General features: G+C 48.7%; 1 protein-coding gene across 1 annotated transcript; it reads right to left on the reverse strand.

Annotated features, from left to right (window-relative positions):
• Positions 1-11,097: 11,097 nt before the first annotated feature.
• Positions 11,098-19,813, reverse strand: NCR2 (natural cytotoxicity triggering receptor 2). The gene is made up of 5 exons (XM_058553952.1): positions 19,525-19,813; positions 19,031-19,372; positions 13,168-13,297; positions 12,948-13,058; positions 11,098-12,366 (listed from the first exon to the last, which is right to left on the reverse strand). Exons 1-5 carry the CDS (start codon positions 19,775-19,777, stop codon positions 12,111-12,113), a joined length of 1,092 nt encoding a protein of 363 aa, XP_058409935.1. The 5' UTR covers positions 19,778-19,813; the 3' UTR covers positions 11,098-12,110.
• Positions 19,814-22,467: the final 2,654 nt, after the last annotated feature.

The following is a 22,467-nucleotide window of genomic DNA, read 5'->3' on the forward strand; positions in this document are numbered from 1 at the left end:
GGACAGGCATAGCCCTGCCCAGAGAGACCCTTCCCATTCCCTTAGGCTTAGGTCTTTCTCCCCAGGAGCCTGGAATTCAAGGTGTCACCTCCGGGGGCCCTGCAGGGCTGGGTAGGGGAGCATCCTCCTGTGTGCACAAACCTGGAACATGCCTTCTGGCTGGTCCTCTGGCTGCAGAGCCCTTCTCCCTGCCGCCCCCCCGATCTCCTACCTTCTCTCCTGTCCTCTTCCCCAACCCCTCGTCTGAAGTCAAGGGCACATGGGGGCCAGGTGGAGGTGGCATTAGCAGCAACAGCAGGAGGAGGGGTCCCCTCAACCGAGCTGCCCCTGTCCTTGAGCTCTTGGGTGAGGGTGGAGGGGCTGAGGAAATGATGTGTTTCCTGGGAAATGGGCCTGATCCATCAGGGCTCCCCCAGCACCTCTGAGAAGCAAGAATTGAGAAGGATGAAGGCCTCTTTTGAGAAAGTGGGAGGCCTGGGGAGGTGGGCTCTATGGGAATAGGGAAGGAGGGAGGCAGAGCCAGGAGAACCCGCTCCCCCCAGGTGCACAGAGGCTCTCTGGGCCCCGAGAGGCCTCGGCTCTGCCCCCAGGACAGCCACAGGAAACTCCGAGGTGCTCTTGGCCCTGCTTGCTCAGCTTCCCCCCTCCCTCCATTGGGGTGGACAAGGGTGGCGTGGTCGGCAGGGGAGGAGCTGAGAAGTCCTGGCAGGAAACTGTGGTCAGCTCAATGCTGCCCTGCTCTCGCTCTTCTCTCTCTCTGCACACTGTCTCTCGTTTCCTGGGTCCTGGTTTTGACCCTCTACACCAAAAGGATGGGCTAACGACAGTTGACGGGGTCAGAGGGTCATTCGGATCCTGACCACAGTCCTAAGTCCCCCATAGGCATCACACCTAGGTCTAACTGGTGGGTCAGTGACGTGTTTCCACCCTGGGAGGTTTTGTGTGTGCTGGAGGGGAGAGGAGAGGAGGGTCAGAGGTGTAGGGAGGGTCTTGGGCAAAGGTGGGGAGAGGGGAGCTGGGAGCAGAGCACACTGAGCAGGGGTCCTCAGAGGGGCTGGTGGGAGGGGATGGGGCTGGCTCAGGAGGAGGGGTGAGGAGGGGAGAGGCAGTCTCTGCGCTGGGGGCACCCTTGTGCCTTAGCTCCCACTGCTACGTGACCCATCGAGGCTTGGGAAACGTCGCCTGAAAAAATAAGCCAATGAAAGAATCTAACATACTTTCCTGTAACGAATTTCGGGGTTTTTAGAATCAGGAAAACGTTGACATTTATATATAATTTACAAAGAACAGAGGAAAAACCAAGAAACTTGGTGTGGTATTTGCAATTCTAGGGGCAGCAGTTGCGAGGTCTGCCGACCAGTGCCAAGTTCAGGGCTTCACCCGGACATTGCTGGGACTGTGGCTTTGATGGTGGCCGCATCTGCTGTCATTTGATGACACGCAGGTAGCACTCCTTGGGCGTGTCAGTCATTGGGGCTGCCCCGGGGGTGGGGTGGGGCACGGGTGGGGCTGTGGGGCTGGAATCCCACAGGTGCTGGCGGAGTCACCTGCCCCCAGCCCCCAGTACATTTTTCTAATCAGCAGGCCCAGAGGGGTGCCTTTTTGTCCTCTCTGCATGGGAAAGGGGGACCGTTTGTCTAATTTCCAGAGAGGAGCAGGATGTGCCTGCGGCTGTCTGGAGCTCAGGGTCCAGGGGCTCCACTCCACTTCTTTATTTTTAACTCACTGTATTTTTTATGAGGAAGTATTTTAAAATAAATTGCGGATATTCTGACATTTTGCCCTTAAATAATTCAGTATGCATCTCTAAAAAAAAAAAAAAAAAAGAGCTTCTTGCTTCATAGCAAATTAATATTATCACAGCCAGCCAGTGCAATTAAAAGTCATTTCTTAATAGCTTGTATACCCAGTCCATATTCAGATTTCCCCAGGAAATCCAGCACTTTAACCATAAGCAGAAACTCTGGTCTGCCCGAGACCTCCAACTTCCTCAGAATTCCCTGCCTTGGGCCCCGTGCTGAGCCTGGTCCCCAGAGGAGCCCAGAGAGAAGGCTGAGAACTGGAAAGAGGCTGTGGAAGACTGGGGTTTCTGAGGAACAGACCCTAAACCTGGGAGCCCAAATTGCCCCTGGATACTACTGGGCCGCTGGACTCTTAGAGGTGGGTGGAGGTGGGACGGGGCTTCAGCGCCTTCCTGGGACTGTGTACCCTTTCCAGCAAACTGTTAAAAGATAAACTGAGGCATATTAAAAATTTTAAGAGTTTATTTGAGCAAAAATCTATTCAAATCGGGCAGCATACAATCTAGCAGATAGAAAGGAGCTCCAAGGAGCTGTACAAAATGAAAGACTTTTATAGGCAGAAGGGAGCAGGAACAAGGAAGTTACACTGGTGGAAAAGTGGGTTGGTTATAGAAAAGGTACTTTCCTTTAGGAGATGGCAGGGGTCTACCAGGCAGATTACTTCACTAGTGCTGACCAGGTGGTTCCTGATTGACTGGTTTAACATTCCATTTCTGGGAGAGCAGAAACTGTATTTAAGTTAAGTCTCAGTTTGGTGATGTGGGCTTAGCATAATCAACTTCATTTTGGCCTGTTGTCTTGTTTTTAACAGAGCTCATGTGAGGTCATGGCTACTCTGACTAATGTGACTTCACAGCAAAGTTACTCATTAAGGTGTGTTTTTTCCACACCAGCAAGCAATTAACTCAGTTCTTCTGAGACACCGACTGGGTGTCCCACAAATTGAACTCAGTTCTGACACCACCTGGAGATACTGTCAGATCCCACAAGGTAAAGGCTCGGTCCCACAAGACTGCCTCCACTCAGATGCCAATGGCCAGTCCTGGTTGTCACCTGTGCTTCTGACCTACTGGCTATAGATCACAGGTTCCTATGACCCCCTCCTTGGGTTTGGTTAATTTGTTAGAACAGCTCACAGAACTCAGGAACCCATTTACTCATTAGATTACCGATTTATTACAAAGAATATTAAAGGATATGAATCAGCAGCCAGATGAAGAGATACATAGGATGAGGTCCCGAACGTGGGAGCTTCTGTCCCCGTGGAGTTTGGGGCCTGGCACGGTGGCACATAGATGCACCTTGGTTCCCCAACCCAGAAACTCTTTGAACCTCATCCTTTTTTTGTTTTTTTTTCTGGAGGGTCCATTACATAGGCATGATTGATTAAATCATTGACTGTTGGTGATTGATTCAACCTCCAGCTCCTCTCCCCTCTCCAGAAATCAGGGGGTAGGACTGAAAGTTCCAACCCTCTATTTGTGGTTGGTTCCCCTGGTGACCGGACCCCATCCTTAGGGGATTTCCAAAACTCACCAAGTGTGCTCGAAAGGGGCTTGCTATGAATAACATGACACCCACTTCACCTTTATGGCAAAGATGCTCCCATTGATCTTATCATTTAGGGAATTCTAAGGGTTTTCGGAGCTGTCAGCCAGGAACCATGGATAAAGACCAAAATATAAGTTGATTATAAATTACAATATCTCACTCATCCTTGCTGGCAACTTCCTGCACTCTCTGGTGCCTGCTAGTGTCTGCTTCTTCCATCCCTCGCCAGCCACCTCCTCTCCAACTTAGCTCCTGCTCTGTTGCTCCTTTCCTTCAGCTTGTGCTGGAATGTTCCACAAGGGCCCCTCCACCTATGGACTCGCTGTTGTGTTCAAGGGCTGCTGGCTCCTTTTGTTTGTTTGTGTGCCATGGTGCTCCGTCCCTGGCAGCCCTGACTTGGGCACAGGAAGCTGTTCATTTCATGCTCATTGGCTTAGCCTCTTGTGGAAGGGGTTTCAGAACTCATCTTCATCCCCTTCATTTTCCAGAGAAAGAAAAAGGGTTCAGGGAGGGGCAGTGATTTGCCCAAGCTCAGCAAGGGCTGAGCTGAGGAAACTAATCTGGGTTTTGGTTCCAAGCCTTACTCAGTCCTGGTCCCCTCCACTCACTGGGCTTGTGTGCAGCGCCCTTGCCTGCTTACAACAGCATTTAAGGGGGCTCTGGGGCTCCCAGGGGCCAACGGGAGAACTGAGGAGAAGGAAGGGTGATGAGGGGGAAACAGAGGGCAAGTAGAGAAAGTAGAGAAGGTAGAGTAGTCCCCTAGATGTCAAGTGTGGGAACGCGGGCCAGAGTTTTAGAGCTTGAAGGAAACTTAGGAAACAACACATAGTCACGTAATTTTATGATTTGCAAGGCTTATTCATTTGCATTGTTATCTTAATCCTCACAGCAGTGTGGAGGTAATATTTACCCCCCTACAGGCGAGGAAACAGGTCCAGAGAAGGTCAGTGACCCGCTGAGAGCGGCAGGTGGCTTTACTGAGTCCAAGCTCCTGAGCTCATCAGGGTTTTCTACTGCATGTCCCGCCTGCAGTCAGAACAGTGAACCAGGAGGGTGGGCAGGGCTGCTGCAAGACTGCACACAGAGGCAGAGACAACCCTTCCCCCTCCCACTGCACACCAGGTTGGCGGCCACAGCCTCCTGATGAAGACGAGGAGGAAGGCTGCCCCAGGCCACCGCTGGCCAGAAAGGGGTGTGGTTGAGAGTGCCTGTGTTTTGGGCCCAGGTTGGTCACTTTCCTCACCTGATTCTTTCCTGTGTTCCCCTCTGCTGTCCACTGAGAAGAGGAGCCGACTCCTTGTCGGTCTCCAAGTTCACCCTCTGCTCACACACTATTATCTGTCGCTCCAGCTGAGATCAGCTCTGAGTTGTCTCTTCTGTGTCACAGGTGAGTCCTCTTTCTCCTATACCTCACTCTCTCTAAAGCCCAGCATTTGTTTGGTGTTCTCCTTTGTCTAATGCTTTACGAATATATCATCTACTTAGTAATCTGAAAAGCTTGGTAATGTGGATATTGTCAGTTCTGTTTTTACCAGTGAGGAGATTGAGGGTAGAGACCTTAAGTACATTCTCCAGTTTCACTTAGCCAGTAGGTGAGAAGGAAAGGGGATCCTGGTCATGTAGTGGCAGAAAGTTTAGCAACACTGCCACCTGCAGTATTGTGGAAAGTAGAAAGTGTACCTAATGAACTGGGTGGTGTAGTTACGATCTCCAAAGTGTCGAGGGTGCTGCCTGGGTTCTTCTTGTGGCTTATTGTAAAATGTGAGAGGAGGGAGATAAACTATTGTTGTTAGTGCCTTTGAATTGATTCTGACTCCTAGCGACCCTGTGTATAGCCGAGTGGGATCCTGCCTGGTCTTTTTGTGCCATCCTCTTACCTTCCAGTGCTATATCAGAGAATGCTTTGTCTGCTATTCATAGAGTTTTCATGGCCAATTTTTTCGAAAGTGGTTGGCCAGGTCCTTCTTTCTAATCTGTCTTAGTCTGGACACTCTGCTGAAACTTGTCCACCATGGGTGACCCTGCTGGCGTTTGAAATACCCGTGGCATAGCTTTCAGCATCACAGCAACACGCAGCCACCACAGTATGACAACCGACGAACAGGTGGTGTGGTTTCCTGACTGGGAAACAAACCTGGGCCATGACAGCGAGAGTGTCAAATCTTCACCACTTGATCACCAAGGCTGGAAGTTTATAGATAAACTATATGCAGGGCTATTAAACATGAAGGAGCTGGGCCTTGATGATCTTGAAAATTCTCAGCCTCTGCAGAGAGCAAATGATGATAAAATCAAATCCAGGGCACTTTCAGGAAAATGTGTTCTAAAGATGAAACCAAGGGTGTGACTGCAAAGTCCTCTGTTAAGATCTCAGAAAGATCAAAGGTAGTGCCTCAGTTTAAGGGCATGTACCTCACTGATTTTCTTCAATCAAACATGAGGGCTTCTAAGAAGCTTAAAGATATTATTCCTTAGTGTCTCAGCAGAAGCCCAAGGTACAGAAGAGACCTTATCTTGGAGAGATTTATGGGTGTGACTTTTGTCTAATTGAGAGAATCTCAAGAAGACTCACAGGAGACCCACACATTTAAAAAAAATTTTTTTATCGAGGTCATTTTGGCTTATAACACTGTGTACATTTCAGGTGTACATTATTATATATCAGTTGCCGTATAGACTAGATCGTTTCACCACCAATATTCTGGTTTTGTTTTTTGTTTTTTTTGTGTGAGGAGATCAGCCCTGTGCTAACATCCGCCAGTCCTCCTCTTTTTTTGCTGAGGAAGAGTGGCCCTGGGCTAACATCCATGTCCATCTTCCTCCACTTTATATGGGACGCCGCCACAGCATGGCTTGCCAAGCAGTGCACTGGTGTGTGCCCAGGATCCGAACTGGCGAACCCCGGGCCGCCACAGCGGAGCATGTGTATTTAACCGCTTGCGCCACCAGGCTGGCCCCCCCAATAGTCTAGTTTTTATCTGTCTCCATAGATATGTGCCCCTTTACCCCTTTTGTCCTCCCCCACCCTCTTTCCCTCTGGCAACCACTATTCTATTCTCCTTATCCATGTGTTTATCGTCCACATATGAGTGAAATCATATGATATTTGTCTTTCTTTGTCTGGCTTATTTCACTTAGCATAATACCCTCAAGGTCCATCCATGTTGTTGCAAATGGCATGATTTTGTCTTTTTTATGGCTGAGTAGTATTCCATTGTATATATATACACCACATCTTCTTTATCCGTTCATCAGTTGATGGGCACTTGGGTTGCTTCCATGTCTTGGCTATTGTGAATAATGCTGCAATGAACATAGGGGTGCATACATCTCTCTGAATTGTTGATTTCATATTCTTTGGATAAATACCCAGTAGTGGGATAGCTGGATCGTATGGTATTTCTATTTTTAATTTTTTGAGAAATCTCCGTACTGTTTTCCATAGTGGCTGCACCAGTTTGCATTCCTACCAGCAGTGTATGAGAGTTCCCTTTTAGGAGACCCACACCTTTTTTAACGAGAATGACATCCACAAAAACACTGCCAATTGGACTGAAAGGAACAGAGAAAGTATAAAACAAAAAAAGTCCTTTATATCCTCCAAATTCTACTAGCAAGAAGCAGGCTGAGAAAATTTTGAAGCTGTAAACATGGACTGCCTTTCACGGAAAGTGAAAGACGACTCAGAAGATAGAAACAAGAAATCAGAGGGAGGAGCCAAGAGCCATAGTAAATTATTCCCGGGTAGAAGTGGGGCAGAGTCCTAATCAAGTAATTTCCAGCATTTGCCCAGCAGAATTTCAGATTTTCTGTGGATCCGTGCTTCTTTTGCCTCCCATTTCCCCCTCCTTTGAACAGGAATGTCTATCCTGGTTATCCCATGCTGTACCACATTGTATGTTGGGTGTGTGTATGGCAGATAACTTGTTGCTTTTGCTCACGTCTTCATATTGAGAACTGTGCTTGAGGAGCTGTACATAAGGAACTACACCTGCGGAGCTTCATTCACACCTGGGCCTGATTTAAATGATAGTTTCCTGGACCTCATGCTGATGCCATAATGGGATGAGCCTTGCAGAGGCCTTTGGAGGGGATGAGTGTATTTTGCATGTGGGAGAAATGTAAATAATTTGTAGCCAGATTATGTACAGTGGTGGTTTTAAAATGTATCCACACATTCTTTGATATACCTTCCTTCAAGAGATGGAGCCTAATCCCTCTCACTTAGTGTGGGCTGAACCCAGTGACTAGCTTCTGATGAAGAGAATACGACAGAAGTAGTGGTGTGTGACTTCAGAGACTAGGTCATAAAAGTCACTGTGACTTCCTCCTCTCTCTCTCGGATCAGTCACTCTGGGGAAGTTGGCTCCCAGGTCATGAAGAAAGGCCCATGGGACAAGGAACTGACACCGTACTCCAACAGCCATGTGGGTGAGCCATCTTGGAAGTGGTCCTCCAGTCACTCTCAAGCCTTCAGATGATGCTGTTCTTGCTGACATCCTGACTGCAACCGCATGAGAGATTCTGAACCAGGAACGCCTAGGTAAGAGGTTTCCAAATTCCTCACCCCCTCCCAGAGCAATCTGTGAGATAAAACATATGTCATTTGTTGTTTCAAGCTACTAAGTTTTGGGGTAGCTTATTATGCAGCGTCGAATGAGTTAGGAGAAAAACCACAAGAGTTTCTTTTTCTTTTCTTTTCTTTTTTTTACTAGAAGCCAAGGGAAGAAAGCATTTCAAGAAGGAAGGAGTTATGAGTAATATCCGATGCTGCTCATCTTCTCAGTGTGATGAGGTCTGAGTATTGACTGCTGCGTTTAGCAATGTGGAAGTCGCTGGAAATTGTGACAAGATGTTTCAGAGAGTGGTGCAAATGAAGGCCTGATTGGAGTAGGTTCAAGAGACAACAGAGACAGAAATGTTGGAGGCTGAGAGTGTATCCAGCCCTTTCCTGGGGTTTTGCTGTAAAGGGCGATAGAATGTGGAGCAGTAGCTGGCGCCGTGGGGTTGAGAGAGGGTTTGTCATATATCATAGCTCATTTATATTCTGATTATCGTGATAACATGAGAGAGGGTGAAAAGATGATGCAGGAGAGAGGGGAGAACTTCTGGAGCAATTTTCTTGTGTAGACAAGAGAAGATGGGATTTGGGGCTGACATGGAGATGTTGGCCTGAGATGGGAGCAGGGAGAGTGACAAGAAGAGAGTACCTGCAGGGCACAGAGATGAGATGATTGACAGGTGTGGTTGGACTGAATGGACATTCTTTTCTCAGGGTTCTGTTTTTTTTTGGTGAGTTAGGATGCAAGGGCACCAGCGGAGCGTGAGGAGAGGGAGGGAGGGGTATGGAGTTTGAGGGGCCAGAGCATGGTGTGAAATAGAAGTCTAGAATGGGCACCATGTGTTTGCAGTGAGACGTTTCAGCATCATAGGTTGGTTTTTTCCAGCCACATTCAGCTTTGGGACAGGATGCAGGACAGAGTAAGCGGGAAGCTGGATTCAACTAAGGTTGGAGTTTTGCTGGGGACTTCAGTGAAAGGGGAGAGGGACAAAGAAATTGAGACTATGTTCTGAAGAGTGATGATAACGATAGACCATGGAATCTAAGAGGAAGGAACGCATGAGTGAGGTGAGGGAGAGAGGTAAGGGGCAAGACTAGTGGATCAGGGATCCCAGTAGTGTTGAAGAGGTACTATGATCAGGTTAATAGGATTGAGCTAGAGAGACAGGTGGTGGCTAGAAGGTGGGTATTTCAGAGTTGAGACTAAGGAAGGGGAGCCGCTATTCTTGTTGACCGTCTGATTGGGTAGCTGAGGCAGGGAAGAGGAAAAGATCATTGGGAGAGAGGAAGTCAAGGAACTGAGAGGCCAGGGATTGGGACGGATCCTCCATGAGTCTACACAGGCCCATGTTCACCAAGGATTATGGCAGGAGCAGGGAGAGTGACAGTGAGCCAGGGGTTAAGACCAACGAAGACGAAAGAGGAGTTCTCCAGATTGTGTAGGATCTGCAATAATGATGGAGTCTGTTGGCAGCAAATCAAATTGTGGGGCTGATTTAGGGAGGATAGGAAGATAGGCAGTGGCAATGAAGAGTGAAGGGGACACCGACTTCACCTTCAGACCTACTGCCAGGAGGCGAAGGAGAACGAAAACCACCACTTGCGAGAACTACCAGAGAAAGCAGTGTTTTCAGAGGAGAGGTAAATTTCAGGGAGACTAAGATGGTGACGTTCTGAGAAGCTGAGAATATAAGGGCTTGTGCCAATGACTCTGTGTTTCAGAGGGTAGAGTGAAAAGATTTATGGATTTTGGAAAGAGTGGGAAATGGGGCTAACAGTGAATTTATAAGGTCTCACTGAGATGTGATTCTGGGTGACGAGAGAGGACCAGGGAACCCTGGGCATCTTGTAGTGACTGGAGTGAATAGGGATAAAGGAATGAAGAGGCTGCTCTGGGGGGACGGAGCCAGGAGTCTTTACAGGAGCGAGAGGACATCTGGGGTCTCGCTCACTCCTCCCCACGGTGGCAGGTGCTGGGAGGGGTGGTTTGATGGAAAATCTGAGGCCCCCCTCTACTCCTACTAAGGAGGTGTGGAAGCTGTGTGAGGGAAGTGGCAGTAGGTGGGTAAATATGGTATAAATCCATCCTCAAGGATAAAGATAGGGCTCCATAAAAGTTTTGAAGCTGGGTAACAATTGGATGACTCTAATGGACCAGAGAAAGATGGGGGTGGGAGAAACAAGAAACAAGTTATTTTTACTTTAGAACCTCAGAAAGCTTTAGAAATTGGAGACATGAGCATTTCAGAAGGCAGAGTAGAAGAGGGAGCTGGAAACCAGAGACTAGGTTGAAAGTCCGCTTAAGAAGCAGCTCGACTCCTCACCTTCCGTGAGACAAAGAGTGGGTCAGCTGCCCACATCCTCTGTCTTTGCTCTCATTCACCACCCTGCAGAGAACTTGAGGTTAGTCTCTGATGAGGGTGAATCACAGAGATGCTCCGCTCAGGGCATCACCGAGAGGGAGACTGTGTTTCAACAGGGAGCTGAGTGAGTGAAAACAGGCACTGGGCCGTGGGGCCCCTTTGCTTTGCTACACTTGGCACCTAGAACCCTGGCATCCAGGCTTATACCCCCAAGGAAGGCAGTCAAAAGAATCTTTTTGGAGAAACTGAGTTGTCAAATAGAAAAAGTGAAACCATGCTTGTCTTAGTCTATTTGAGTTGCTATAACAAAAATACCATAGACAGGGTGACCTAAACAACAAACATTTATTTCTCATGGTTCTGGAGGCTGGGAAGTCCAAAACCGAGACATGAGCAGATTGCATGTCTGGTGAGGGCTTCCTGGTTCATGGAGGGCTGTCTACTCACTGTGTCCTCACACGGTGGAAGGGGCTAGGGAGCTTCATGGGGCCTCTTTTATAAGGACATCAATCCCATTCATGAGGGCTCCACCCTCATGACCTAATCACCTCCCAAAGGCCCCTGTCGACTAATACCGTCACCTTGGGGGTTAGGATTTCAACATATGAATTTGGGGGGACACATTCAGTCCATTAAAATGCTCTTTCCCAATCAGTCTAGAATCCACAAACCCCCATAATACACTCTGAGTGTTCGAGCTTTTAAATATGGATGGGCTGCTGAGAAGTAGCAGAGGTTTCCAGAAAGTTCTGAGGAAAGAAGAGACCAATGAAAGGAGAAAACGAAAGACATAAAAAGACACTTGGAGGAAACAGAAAACACACAAGGCTTAAAAAAACTTCAAAAGTTAAAACTTTAATATTGCCAGAAAAAATATGGCATTCCCAAATAAAACATGCATGTGAAAAAGGAACATTCAGAGAACAAATGGACCATTTAGAAATTTTAAAATGTGACAGCATAAATAGTAAATCTTTGAATTGAAGACTTGGAATGAAACCTTGAGGAACTTTCCAAGAAAGTAGGAATAAAGAAAAACAGATGAAGAACAGCAGAGAAAATAAAGTTAGAAGCTCAAGTCTGGAAAGTCCAACATTGAGATAATAAGTGTCAGAGAGAGGACACCCCCAGGGAAGGACAGTGCTGGGGGTCAGCATGACCTCTGTTGTGGTCATGAGGAGCGTCCTGCTCAGCTTGTGCAGAAAAAGGAGGGTTCACTTCTCTCCAGAGCCTGCGGCCATCTTGGTGGCACAAGAAGGACAGTATGGGGGGTGCACAATGACATGGTGACAAGGGGTGGCTGAACTTGGCAGAGCGTGGGACCCGGATAATGACACTGGACTTCAATTCCCATGCAGTGAGAATGCACAGAGGTGTTGTTGAGGGGGGATGTGCAAGGAGGAACAATTTGGGAGGTGGAGACCAAAGGTGGGACACCAAGTTAGGTGACTGACAGAATGGTCCATGCACAGGTGCAACGTGGGCACATTTGGAAACAAGGAGGAAGAGACAGAAGAAACAGAGAGAAGCAGACAGAGGGGCCTTGGCAAAGTGAGCCTGAGCGAGGGGAGAGGGAGAGACCTGGGGTGACCTGGGGCCTGGCTGAGCTGTGGGGCTACAGACAGGAAGAGGAGGAAGAGGAGAGAAAGGGGAAGGGGAGGAGTCGGGGGGCAGGGAGGAGTCAGAGTCATCAGCAGTGGTGGCTCCGGTTTGGTGGAAATGTGTTCCACTGGGCTTTGGCTCCCATAACTGGATGATGCTGGCCCAGATGCAAACAGAGTGTGAGCAAGCAGTGGGCCTGGACCCTGTGAGGAGGTCAGAGCTGAGAAATCCTCAGCACTGGAGCGAGGAGTGTAGCCAAGGGCGTTGGGTCACGTTCTGGGAGGCTCTGGCCGTTTCTTTGCAGGGAAGGCAGAGTTCAGTGGTCAGGGAGGAGCTCCTGAGGGCCGGGGGAAGACTGGCCATCCTTCTTGGTGCCCGCGGCTCAGCAGGAAGCTCCCAGGGGCCTGGTCTAGGCTGAGCTGGGCAGATCAGAGACATCCCTCTGTGTTGCACATGTTGTTTCCTTGAGGCCTTTAGATGTGAGATCCTGAGAGGGAGAAACACATGAGACCACCGGCATCCGTTCTCTGGCCCTGTCTCCCTCTCCGCACGCCTGTCCTCCTGCAGCAAGCCTGCTCCTGGCCTGACCTGGTCCTGTTTCTGCATCTTCCTCACCTTTGCGTTGGCCCTGCACCTTTCTCCTAGCCCCACCTGTGTGCTCCCTCATGTCCCCTTCTCCCCAGAGCTTGTGACTCTTTCCCTCCTGTGTAACCCTCTCTTCCTCAGGATTTAGGATGAGGCAGCATCCTGGGATGGTGGCGTTGCATAGGCATTCCATGTAGGGCAGGCGGTGGGAGGGACTTCTGGCTGTGTAGGTTGGTGTTACTGATGGAGGATGAATTAGAGGGTGGGGGGGGAGGGAAGGGGAGGGAGACATGTGGACAAGATGCGTGAGAATTTGCAGCTGAAAGACAAAGGTGGTTCTGTAATGAACACACAAGGTGGATGGATTCAGTGAGGGTTGAATTTGGAGAGCCCTGTCGATTATAATTTTCCCCCCTCCAACTCTCTACCCAGGGACAGAAGCTGTTCCCATTTCCCTCCAAGTCCAACCCAAACTCCACTCACCAGACAAGCAGAGCTGACAGCACCAGGTTCTTGGCCACGAGGAGTCCACACAGCAGGGGCACCAGGGCACTGGGGGCTGCAGGGCTGGAGCAGGAAGTGGAGTTTCGTTGCCTGGAGGACAGAGGGACAGAAAGGAGAGAGGCCCAGGCTGGGGCGGCAGCTTCTGTCCTCCGGCCCCTGAGCCAGGCTTGTGTGGATGAGGGTCCCACTTTGAACTCACTGTGAAGGGGCGGTGATGGCGGAGGAAGCCCTGGGGGTCTCTCTGGCTCTTCCGGTGGGGGACACACAGCTCTGAGTCTGTGATGAGACCAGGTCACGGGGAGCCCAGGTGGCCCGCCTGGAGGGAGAGGCTGCCAGGGAAAGAGAAGGGGCCTTGGTTAGCAGACGGGATGGCCCACCTGTTTCTGCTGGCAGGAAAGCTGGAGTAGGGAACTAGGCTGGACCGGGAACAGAAGCCCATCAGCCTAGGAGAAAACCAGTTTGCGGGGTGGGGACTGGGTTGTAAAGTCCCCTGGCTCAGGACTAGACAGACCGGCGGCCCAGGCTCTATCTGGGGCCTGTGGAGGTAGCCCTTGGTCTAGGAGGAGCACTGGAATAGGCGTCAGGAGGCCTGGGCCTCCCTCTGAGCATTTCTACATCTTCACATGGGTCCTCTCTACCTCTCAGCCCCCTCAAGTGTGGAAATATCCGATCTTTAAGCTGCTCTCATCTCTGACATCCCTCCCTCTTGAGGGGAGGGAGAGAGAGGAGGGTTCCCCCCTCCCACACTTCGGGGGCTGTTGGGGAAGGGGCCCTCATGGGGAGTTTTAAGGGCTGCTGTAGCATCCCTGTCCCTCCTGGTTCTGCAGCAGAGCCCTGGCCAGCCCGTAGGCCCCACTGCCTCAACAGCCTGGGTGGGACCTTTTCTGAGAACCCCTCTTGATTCTGAGACTTGAGGTGAGCCGCCTGCTCATCACCCCCACTGCTCTGCCCTCCCAGGAAGACCCAGATCTACCTGTGCTCAGAGCCCGTGGTGGAGGCTAGGGGAGGGCCTCTCTGGAGAAGTGAGGGGGGCTGCTGAGGATAAAGAGAAGACAAAGGCTGCAGGGGGCGGGTGGGAGGCCCAGACGGGAAAGATGCAATGGCAGCCCCAAGGCTGTGACATGAAGTGGGGACTCTCAGTGTCCTCGGCCAGGTCTGCACACCCACTAGGGGTCAATGAGGGGAACTGTCTCCCCCAAAGGTCGGGGAGAGAGAGGAGAAGGACTGGGAGAGGCCTGGAGGAGAGGGTGCTGAGGCTGGGACACCTGTCGGCCCAGGGGCTGCCCTGGAAGGTCTTCCCTGGAGAGATCCCCAGGCTGATGGACATGTGGACACAATCCTGTCCCGCAGGGACACTCTCCAAGGCTGCCCAGAATGATAGCCAGGAACAACCCGTGTGCCCAGTCTGGAGGAGGGCCTTGGGACACTCAGAAAATTTTAGTCCTGAGCTACTGAATGTGTGATCTATGGGCTGGTGCTGGTCCACAAAGTATAACCTGCTTGCAAGAAGGTAAATACAGAAATTAGGAGTAAGGACTTCAAGATTTTTATATCAATCTGATATTGCCTCAAGGTCCAAGCGTGATTAATAAACTCATCTGGTTGAACAGGGTATAGACCAGATCGGGTATTGTCAAAGTGGCACAGAGAGCTGCATATGCAGCAAGCTGTGTGCTAGTAACACACAGTAGGACCATGCTCCAGCATGTGATAGTTTAAGGTTAGCTGGTCAATTATAACCCAAAAGCGTATAAATACCTGAAAAAAATTATTCTTTATCATTTGTTACTTTTGCAATCATTTAAATTTTCAGTCAAACCTGTTTTTTTAAAATTTAGAGTTTAATATGATTAGCTAGAGTAGTGATTAGCTAATTCAATTACTAATTAACAGATAGCAAAACGAAAGTCATTGAACTTTTCATCAAGAAAAGGCATAACTTTTCTGAATGTAGCAGTAATAATAAATCAAATGATTATAGTGGAATTGATTTCAAAGAAAATTTTCCTTCTGAAATTACTCCGAAGAGTTTGTACTGGCTTTATTTGAAAATTTAATCCCTTATTGTGGTAGTCAGAATAACAGCTGCCCCCCAGATGTCCATGTCCTAATCCCAGGAACCTGTGAATATGTTACCTTACATGGCAAAAGGGACTTTTCAGAGGTGGTTAAGGTTAAAGACCTTGAGATGGAGAGATTATCTGGGTGGGTCCAATTTAATCATGAGTATTCAAAAGCAGAGAATGTTTTCCAGCTATAGTCAGAGAGCGAAAGATCTTTGGCTTTGAAGATGGAGGAAGGGGGCCATGAGCCAAGGAATACGACAGCCTCTAGAAGCTGGGAAAGCTCTCAGTATACAGCCAGCAAGAAAATGGGACCTCTCGGTTTTAGAGCTACAAGGAACTGAATTCTGCCGAAGATCTGATGAGCAAGAAACCGATTCTCTCTAAGAGCCTTCAGAAAGGAACACAGCCTGCTGACGCCTTGACTTTAGTCCAGGAGGCCTATAGCTGACCTCTGATCCACAGACCTGTAAGATCATACATTTGTGTTGTTGTAAGCCACTACGTTTGTGGCAATTTGTTATGGCAGCGAAGGGAAACTACGGCACTCAGAGTGTGAGTTTTGTAGTTATAATTCGTGGCGAAGTACTAAAACCTGGTGAATTATTTGTTGAGACGTACTGGCTAATGAAGCAAATACGTTATAAAAACAAATGGCATTTACATAAAAAACACAAAAACACAAGTTCAAAACAAACTAATTTTTTTGGGGAAAAAAAGAGTATTGAATTAAAAAGCTCTTGAAAGCAGTCAGTATTTCACATATAAACTCTAATCTTTCCTAATGGGCTTCTTGTGCAGTAACACTTTGTGTTGCTAAGACTAAAAATCTATCTACTGGTGCTGAAACGTTGTTGAAAGACTGCAAGGCAGATGTTTGCTTCACGGTGTTGGGTTAATCTGTAGCAAAGAAGGGAGCTTAAACAGCACTCTCCATGACACTTTAGCTCCATGTATTCAAGAATTAGCTAATGATGTGGAAGATCAACTCCCAGAACAAATACAGGCACCATACACAGGCACCATAACGACGTTTCAGTCCACGATGTACCACGTGTATGACGGTGGTCCCATAAGATTAGTACCAGAGAGCCTAGGTATGGAGTAGGCTACACCATCGAGGTTTGCGTAAGCACACTCTACGATATTCAAACAATGATGAAATTTCCTAACAACGCATCTCTCAGAACGTATCCCTATTGTTAAGCAACATATGACTGTAAAGCTAGTAAAATATTTTTCACAGCAACTTGAAAAATGCGCAAATATTGCTAACACAGCTATTCTTTTACTATATGTGCCATTTGGAGGAGTATGCTCTGATGGCTGCAGTTGCTGTGACGGGAGAACATTCTGGAGTAGTCATTCAGAGTGAGGAGCCTGGGGCCAGAAGGTACATCGATGCACTGCTTCCTTCATTGAGAAAGTCTTGTTGTGAAAAAAATACCAGCTGAACTGAGCAGTATGCTTAACATGCTTAACTACCTGGTAAAAATTGTGAATTACATAAAAATGAATGTATTGAATTTGAAATCATTCTCTTTATAATGTGATAATACAGAAACTGATCATAAACAATTGTTATTGCATACCAAGTTGAGAATGTTTGACCTATGGGAAGAACGCCTAATGTTTTGGCAAGATAGCAACCAGTTTAGTACTAACATTTTAAAGATGTAAATTTCACAGTCAGACTTGTTTATATTAGAGCTTTGATATTAATATTTTCATACAAGGAAGGAATGCAATATGTTTTTCAATGGCGAATAAAATCGAAGGGCATACACAAAAGAAGCTTAGAAGGATAGTTTCTATAAATTGTTATGTCATGTTCTTAATTTAATAAAAATTATCAATAAAATAGGCGAGGATCTTGATATTGCATATCTGCAAAAGCAGTCATAGAAAAACTAATAATGTGATAGAATGTTTTGAATTTTATTTTCTGTCAAAAGAAGATATCCGCATAGGAAATTCATAGATCCAGAATCCATTTTTTCATCAAAAGATAATCTAAATATAACTATAACTTTATAATAAAATTGTGGAAGTAGCTACTGATGAAGGATTGAAGGTGCACTTTGAAAATATAGCATCACATGCTTCCTTTTGTAAAAGTTAAAAATAAAAACATTGAGCTTGTTGAAATTGCTTTAAAATTCTTATTTATATTTTTGTCAACATACCTTTATGAGACCACTTTTCTACTATGAGTGTTATTAAAACAAAGCATAAAAACAATTTCTTTATATATTTTGCCCTAAGAGTTATGATGTAATTAGTGTTACTCAAATTAGGTAAGTTAATAAGGAGGAAGAATGCTCATTTGTCACATTAAAATCTTCAAATGTGGATATTCAGAGTGTTTGTTCTAAGTATGAATATTGGCATTTAATATGGAAAATTGCTATTTCACTTCTAACTTTTTCTTTAGTTATGATTGAGGAACCACAAAATGTTACAGGTATAACATTAAACCACTATGTCAATTGCCTGCATGTACACTTTCAACAAAAAATGTGTGCAGTTTTTATAATTAAAATTTTTTTCCTATGTTATGTTTGTTCTGATTATATTTGTTGGAATGTAATTTTATGTCTATCAAATCTAATAAGCATTTTGGGCTTGTATTTTGTATGTCTTTTTTTTCTCATTATGTTTCTAGTCATTTATTTTTATTGTATTTTAGTAAAAAATAGTCATTGATGAATTGGAGACTATTTTTTATTTTTTTTGGTGAGGAAGATTCATTCTGAGCCAACATCTGCGCCAATCTTCCTCTATTTTGTATGTGGGTGGCCGCCAAAGCATGGCCACTGATGAGTGGTGTAGGTCTGCACCCAGGAGTGGAACTCAGGCCGCTGAAGTGGAGCATGCCAAACTTAACCACCAGGCCGCAGGGCAAGCCCCCTGGAGATATTTTTAAAAAGTCCTCCACCACTGTCTTAGTCTGCTCAGGCTGCTATAACAAAGTACCACAGACTGGTGGCTTATAAACAACAGAAATTCATTTCTCGCAGTTCTGGAGGCTGGAAGTCCGAGATCAGGGTGCCAGCATGGTGGGGTTCTGGTGAGGCCCCTCTTCCAGGTTGTATCTTCACATGGCAGAAAGAGGGTGAAGGAGCACTCTGGGGTCCCTTTATAAGGGCACTAATCCCATAAGAGCTCCACCCTCATGACCTAGTCACCTCCCAGAGGCCCCACCTCCTAATACCATCCCATTGGGGGTTAGGATTTCAACATGTGACTTTGGGACACAAACATTCAGTCCATTGCAACTACAGATACTGGAGAAACACTGATCTAGACTACAGGTTTGCAAAATTTTTTGTAAAAGGCCAGAGAGTAGCTACTTTATGATTTGTGGGCCATATGGTCTCTGTCACAACTACTCAACCTTGCTACTGTGATATGAAAGCAGCCATAGACATTACATAAACAAATGGGCGTGGCTGTGTTCCCAAAAAACTTTATTTAAAGACACTGAAATTTGAATTTCCTATAATTTTCATGTATCACAAAATACTATTTTCCTTTCAATTTTCTCCCAACCATTAAAAAATCATCCTTAGCTTTCAGGCCAGTTTGCTGACCTCTGATCTGAGCCAGGAAGAACAGAAAGACCAACATGATACCAACATGGTGAGGGGTGGTCTGTGGCCAGCGGACACACATTTACTTGAGTGCCTACTTTGTGCCAGGTACCGATGCCTTCTCGAAAGATGCCAAGTAGTCTTGGGCTCCCCTGTGGCCGGGTCACATGAGCTCAGGGCTCAACCGGTCAGCATGCTCAGCTGACCTGTTGGAGCATCTTTGAGAAGTCTTGTAAATCATTGGGACGTGTGTGTGTGCGCGCGCGTGTGTGTGCATATATGCGGGTCCCCCAGGCACACGTCCCCAACAGCCTTCCCAGGAGACCAGGAGAGGGGGAGGGCAGCCTGGCTTCCATGACTAGGAAACCAGGAGACACCCAAAGGGGACCCCAGGGAAAGGGCTCACCTGGAGACACCGCCAGATAGAACCTTATGGACTTAGAGACAGGGTTTCCGGAAGCGTGGTAGATTCTACACCAGTAGTGTCCTGAGTCTTCCTCCTTCAGACCAGTCATGGTGACAATGAAGAAGCCAGCAGCAGGGTTGTCCCAGATTGAGAATCGAGAGTTCCAAGCCAGTGTGTGGGGGCTGGAGCTGGTGACTAGCCTGACGCACTTGAATTTCGACACCTCCTTACACCAGCCTTTGCTCTGGTAGGGCCAGCCCTTGGGCGGATACTGGCACCTCACAGAGAGTGTCTGTCCCGCCACGCTGTGAAGATCCTGGACCTTTGATAGTGCCCACAAGCCTGGAGAACAGAGCTGCAGGTCAGGGCCACGCCAGGACTAGCCCCACCACCAGCCCTCTGGCCACAGAGCCACTTGCTCTGGGCCCTGCTGTCCCAATAGTCCCCGTCACCCCCTCTCCTCTCCTCCCACTTTCTCTTCCCTTTCCCCTCACCTGGGAGCAGCAGCAGCAGCAGTAGTGGGAATGGGGCTCTCCAGGCCATATGGCCCTTTTCCAGTGTGCTGGTGGGAGACGACATGGTGCGGGGCACCAGAGAGAGGGAGCCGGGAGCTGGGCCTGATTCTGCTTGGCTCTTCCAGTGCCTCTGAGATGGACAAAATGAGAGAGGCCAGGCCTGGCGTGGGGCGTGGGAGACCCGGGAGGGCAGGTGTGAATCTGGACGTGGAGGGCACAGCCTGCTTGGCATACAGCTCCGGGGTCTTTGTAGAGTCTGCTCCTCTCATCTGTGACCAGCTGCCCCTTTGCCACCGTGACCTGCACCCGGAGGAGGAGCTGAGAAGGCCAGGAGGAAACTGTGGTCAAGCAATGGACTGCCCACTCGTTCTCTTCTTTCTCTTTCTGTGCACTGCCCCTTCTCTGCAGGGGCAGTCTTTGTCCTCCTGTCTTTGTCCTCCCCTGTCTTTGTCCTCCTCTTTAGGGAAAGTCACACTGAAGGTGAGTGACAAGCTCAGGGCCATTAGAGGTCTGAGCAAGAGCCCTAAGCCCCACTGGCCCCAGGGGTGGTCAGAAACTTCTTGCCTGGGCCTGCCTGGTAGGTCAGTGATGTGTTTCCACCTGGGGAGGTTTTGTGGGCGCTTGAGGGGAGAGGAGGGAGGAGGCGGAGATTCAGTTCCAGTAAGGAAGTGTAGGGAGGGTCCTTGGCGAAGGAGGGAGAGAGGGGAGCTGGGAGCAAGGAGATCAGAGGTCTTCAGAGGGGCTGGTGGGAGGGATGGATCTATGGGGGTGGGGTGCAGAGAAGGGCGCACAGGAGCCTGGACCTGGCATCATCTCTGCAACCTCAGCTGTCCACCTGTGGACACCAGAGAAAGATTTGTGTAATTAATACATAAACAGATGAAAGACCCTAACATCTCTTTCTTTAGTGAATGTTAGCACTTTTAAGATTTAATTTAAAAAGATGTAATTTACAGAGAAAGATAAAGAGATTATATAGAGAAAGAAAGAGGCAGAAAGAGAGAGAGAGATGGGAGGAGAGAGAGAGACAGAAAGAGAGAGAGAGAGAGATGAGGACCACCAGCGAGGGCTCTCAGTATGTGTAATTCCAGTGACGGCCACCGGGGGCTCTGCAGTCTCACGCCTGCAGCAGCGCACTCAGCGGAGAGTTAATGACTGAGGGGTGTTTGAGCCTATCAAGGGGACTGGATTCCAGTCCACTGCTTTGCCCCCGCCCCCCGACTCCTGGCCCCGCTTGGCCTCCGTGCAGAGTGAGCATCCACTGAGGATTAGGGCAAACGGACAGACAAGAGGGGGACGGACTCAGTAGGGCCATCAGCTACCTGTGCCCGAGGGACCACAGGTGGGAAAGCAGGATGGAGTTGTCCAGCTAGGAGAAAACCTCAGGAACAATGCCAATCCCCTACTTGCCCGATGTGAGTTTACAAAGCGTGTCCACGTGCCCTCTCTCTGAAGTCCCGCAGTAGGTTTGTGAGGGGGTTATTACTTTTCTTTTTCACATGAGGAAACTGAGGCCAGGATATGCCAGTGAGCAGCTCAGTGGCTCGGTGATGTGGTGATGTAAGCAGGCCAGGCCTCCTTACTTCCAACCGCCCCCTTTCTGCTGGAGTCTGGCCCACAGACAGGCCCAGAAACTGAATTGCACACACATGCAGATGTGAGCTCTGGGGCAGCCCCTCTCTGAACCTAATTACACACCAAATGCAGGGAACGTGCCCTCCTGAGGGGAGGAGCGTGGCTGTGCCTGTTATAGAGGTGTATCACTGTGTGCCAGGGTGTGTAGCAACTGCGTTCCCATGCTGAATTTCCCCTTGTCTGGCCACTGCTGACCACTGGGAAGGGACACCTCCTCCCTGCAGGCCCCCAAGATTGCTCTTTGCCCACATTCTACTATCTCTGTGTTCCTCTGGCCTGTCGTCTGCTCTGAGTTGTTCTCTGCTGGGTCAGCGTGGGTCCTCGCTCGCCAGGGTACAGGAAGCTCTCTGAGGTCTTGATCTGCTCCTTTCTCTGCACTGTTGCCTCCCCACCGGTGTGAATGGGGTGAGCACCCTCTGCATAGAGTCGGGGGCTCGGCACCCAAGGAGAGGACTCTGCTGGAACTATCTGGACCCGGGCTCTACTCCAGCAGCTGGGACCTGGAGGGAGGGGAGTCGGGGCTTAGGGTGGGGCTGGCACTGTTCCCAGGGCCTCACAACAGCCACTGTCACAGTTAGAACTTTTGAGGAGGGGCTGGGGCATGTCACTGTGGTGGGACTTGGGGCTCCTTCAGAAGTGTCCTCAAGAGATGGGGGCAAGGAACCACTATCACACTACCAGGGCAGGGTGCCACCAGAACTCCCATCAGAGAGCGTGGGGTTCAGGGGGCTTGAGCCCTCTGCCTACCCTCTGAGAAGGGAACTCTGGAGCCTTAGCAACCCTCCTCCCAACCTCACTGTCACCCTCACAGGAGCCTGGAGAAGTTGCAGGGAGAGCTGGAGACATCATGCTCCCAGGAAGTCCATTCCTCTCCTTCTCTCCCAGATGGGGCTGGGGGCAGACTAGAGCTCAGTTTCTCTGTCTGTAAAATGGGCATGCCTTTTCTCTCATCCATTTTGGGCTATCCACTTACCTCCCTTTGGGGCTTCCTGCCTATGCCCCCTACTCTGGGGATCCTGCAAGGGATCTTGGTGGCCCAGGATGTCAGAGCTGAGTGGGTCTGGACTCCTGTGTCCCCAGCCCCTTCCTCAACAGACACGGGTGTCAGATTCACAGGCGCTGATCAGGAGCAGCTCTGATTTCATTCCAGGTGGACCTGACCCCACACCCCCTGACTAAGCTCGGCGTCGGTTCAGTGTCTTCGTCGGATCAGTGTCTTCCATATCCTGGGTGCTTTGTATTCATCCATTTAAATCTTCTGAGAGTTCTGTAAGGTGGGCCTCATCA

This window comes from Diceros bicornis, chromosome 14 (assembly GCF_020826845.1).
Source record: "Diceros bicornis minor isolate mBicDic1 chromosome 14, mDicBic1.mat.cur, whole genome shotgun sequence".
NCBI lineage: Eukaryota > Metazoa > Chordata > Mammalia > Perissodactyla > Rhinocerotidae > Diceros > Diceros bicornis.

Excerpts from the sequence above, each read along its gene's own strand:
- NCR2 (XM_058553952.1), bottom strand. The coding sequence starts at position 19,777 with ATGCCAAGCAGGCTGTGCCCTCCACGTCCAGATTCACACCTGCCCTCC. Across the intron at positions 13,059-13,167 it reads GCCATCACCGCCCCTTCACA|GCAACGAAACTCCACTTCCT; the intron begins GTGAGTTCAAAG and ends TCTGTCCTCCAG. Across the intron at positions 12,367-12,947 it reads CTGTCAGCTCTGCTTGTCTG|GATCTCACATCTAAAGGCCT; the intron begins GTGAGTGGAGTT and ends TCTCCCTCTCAG.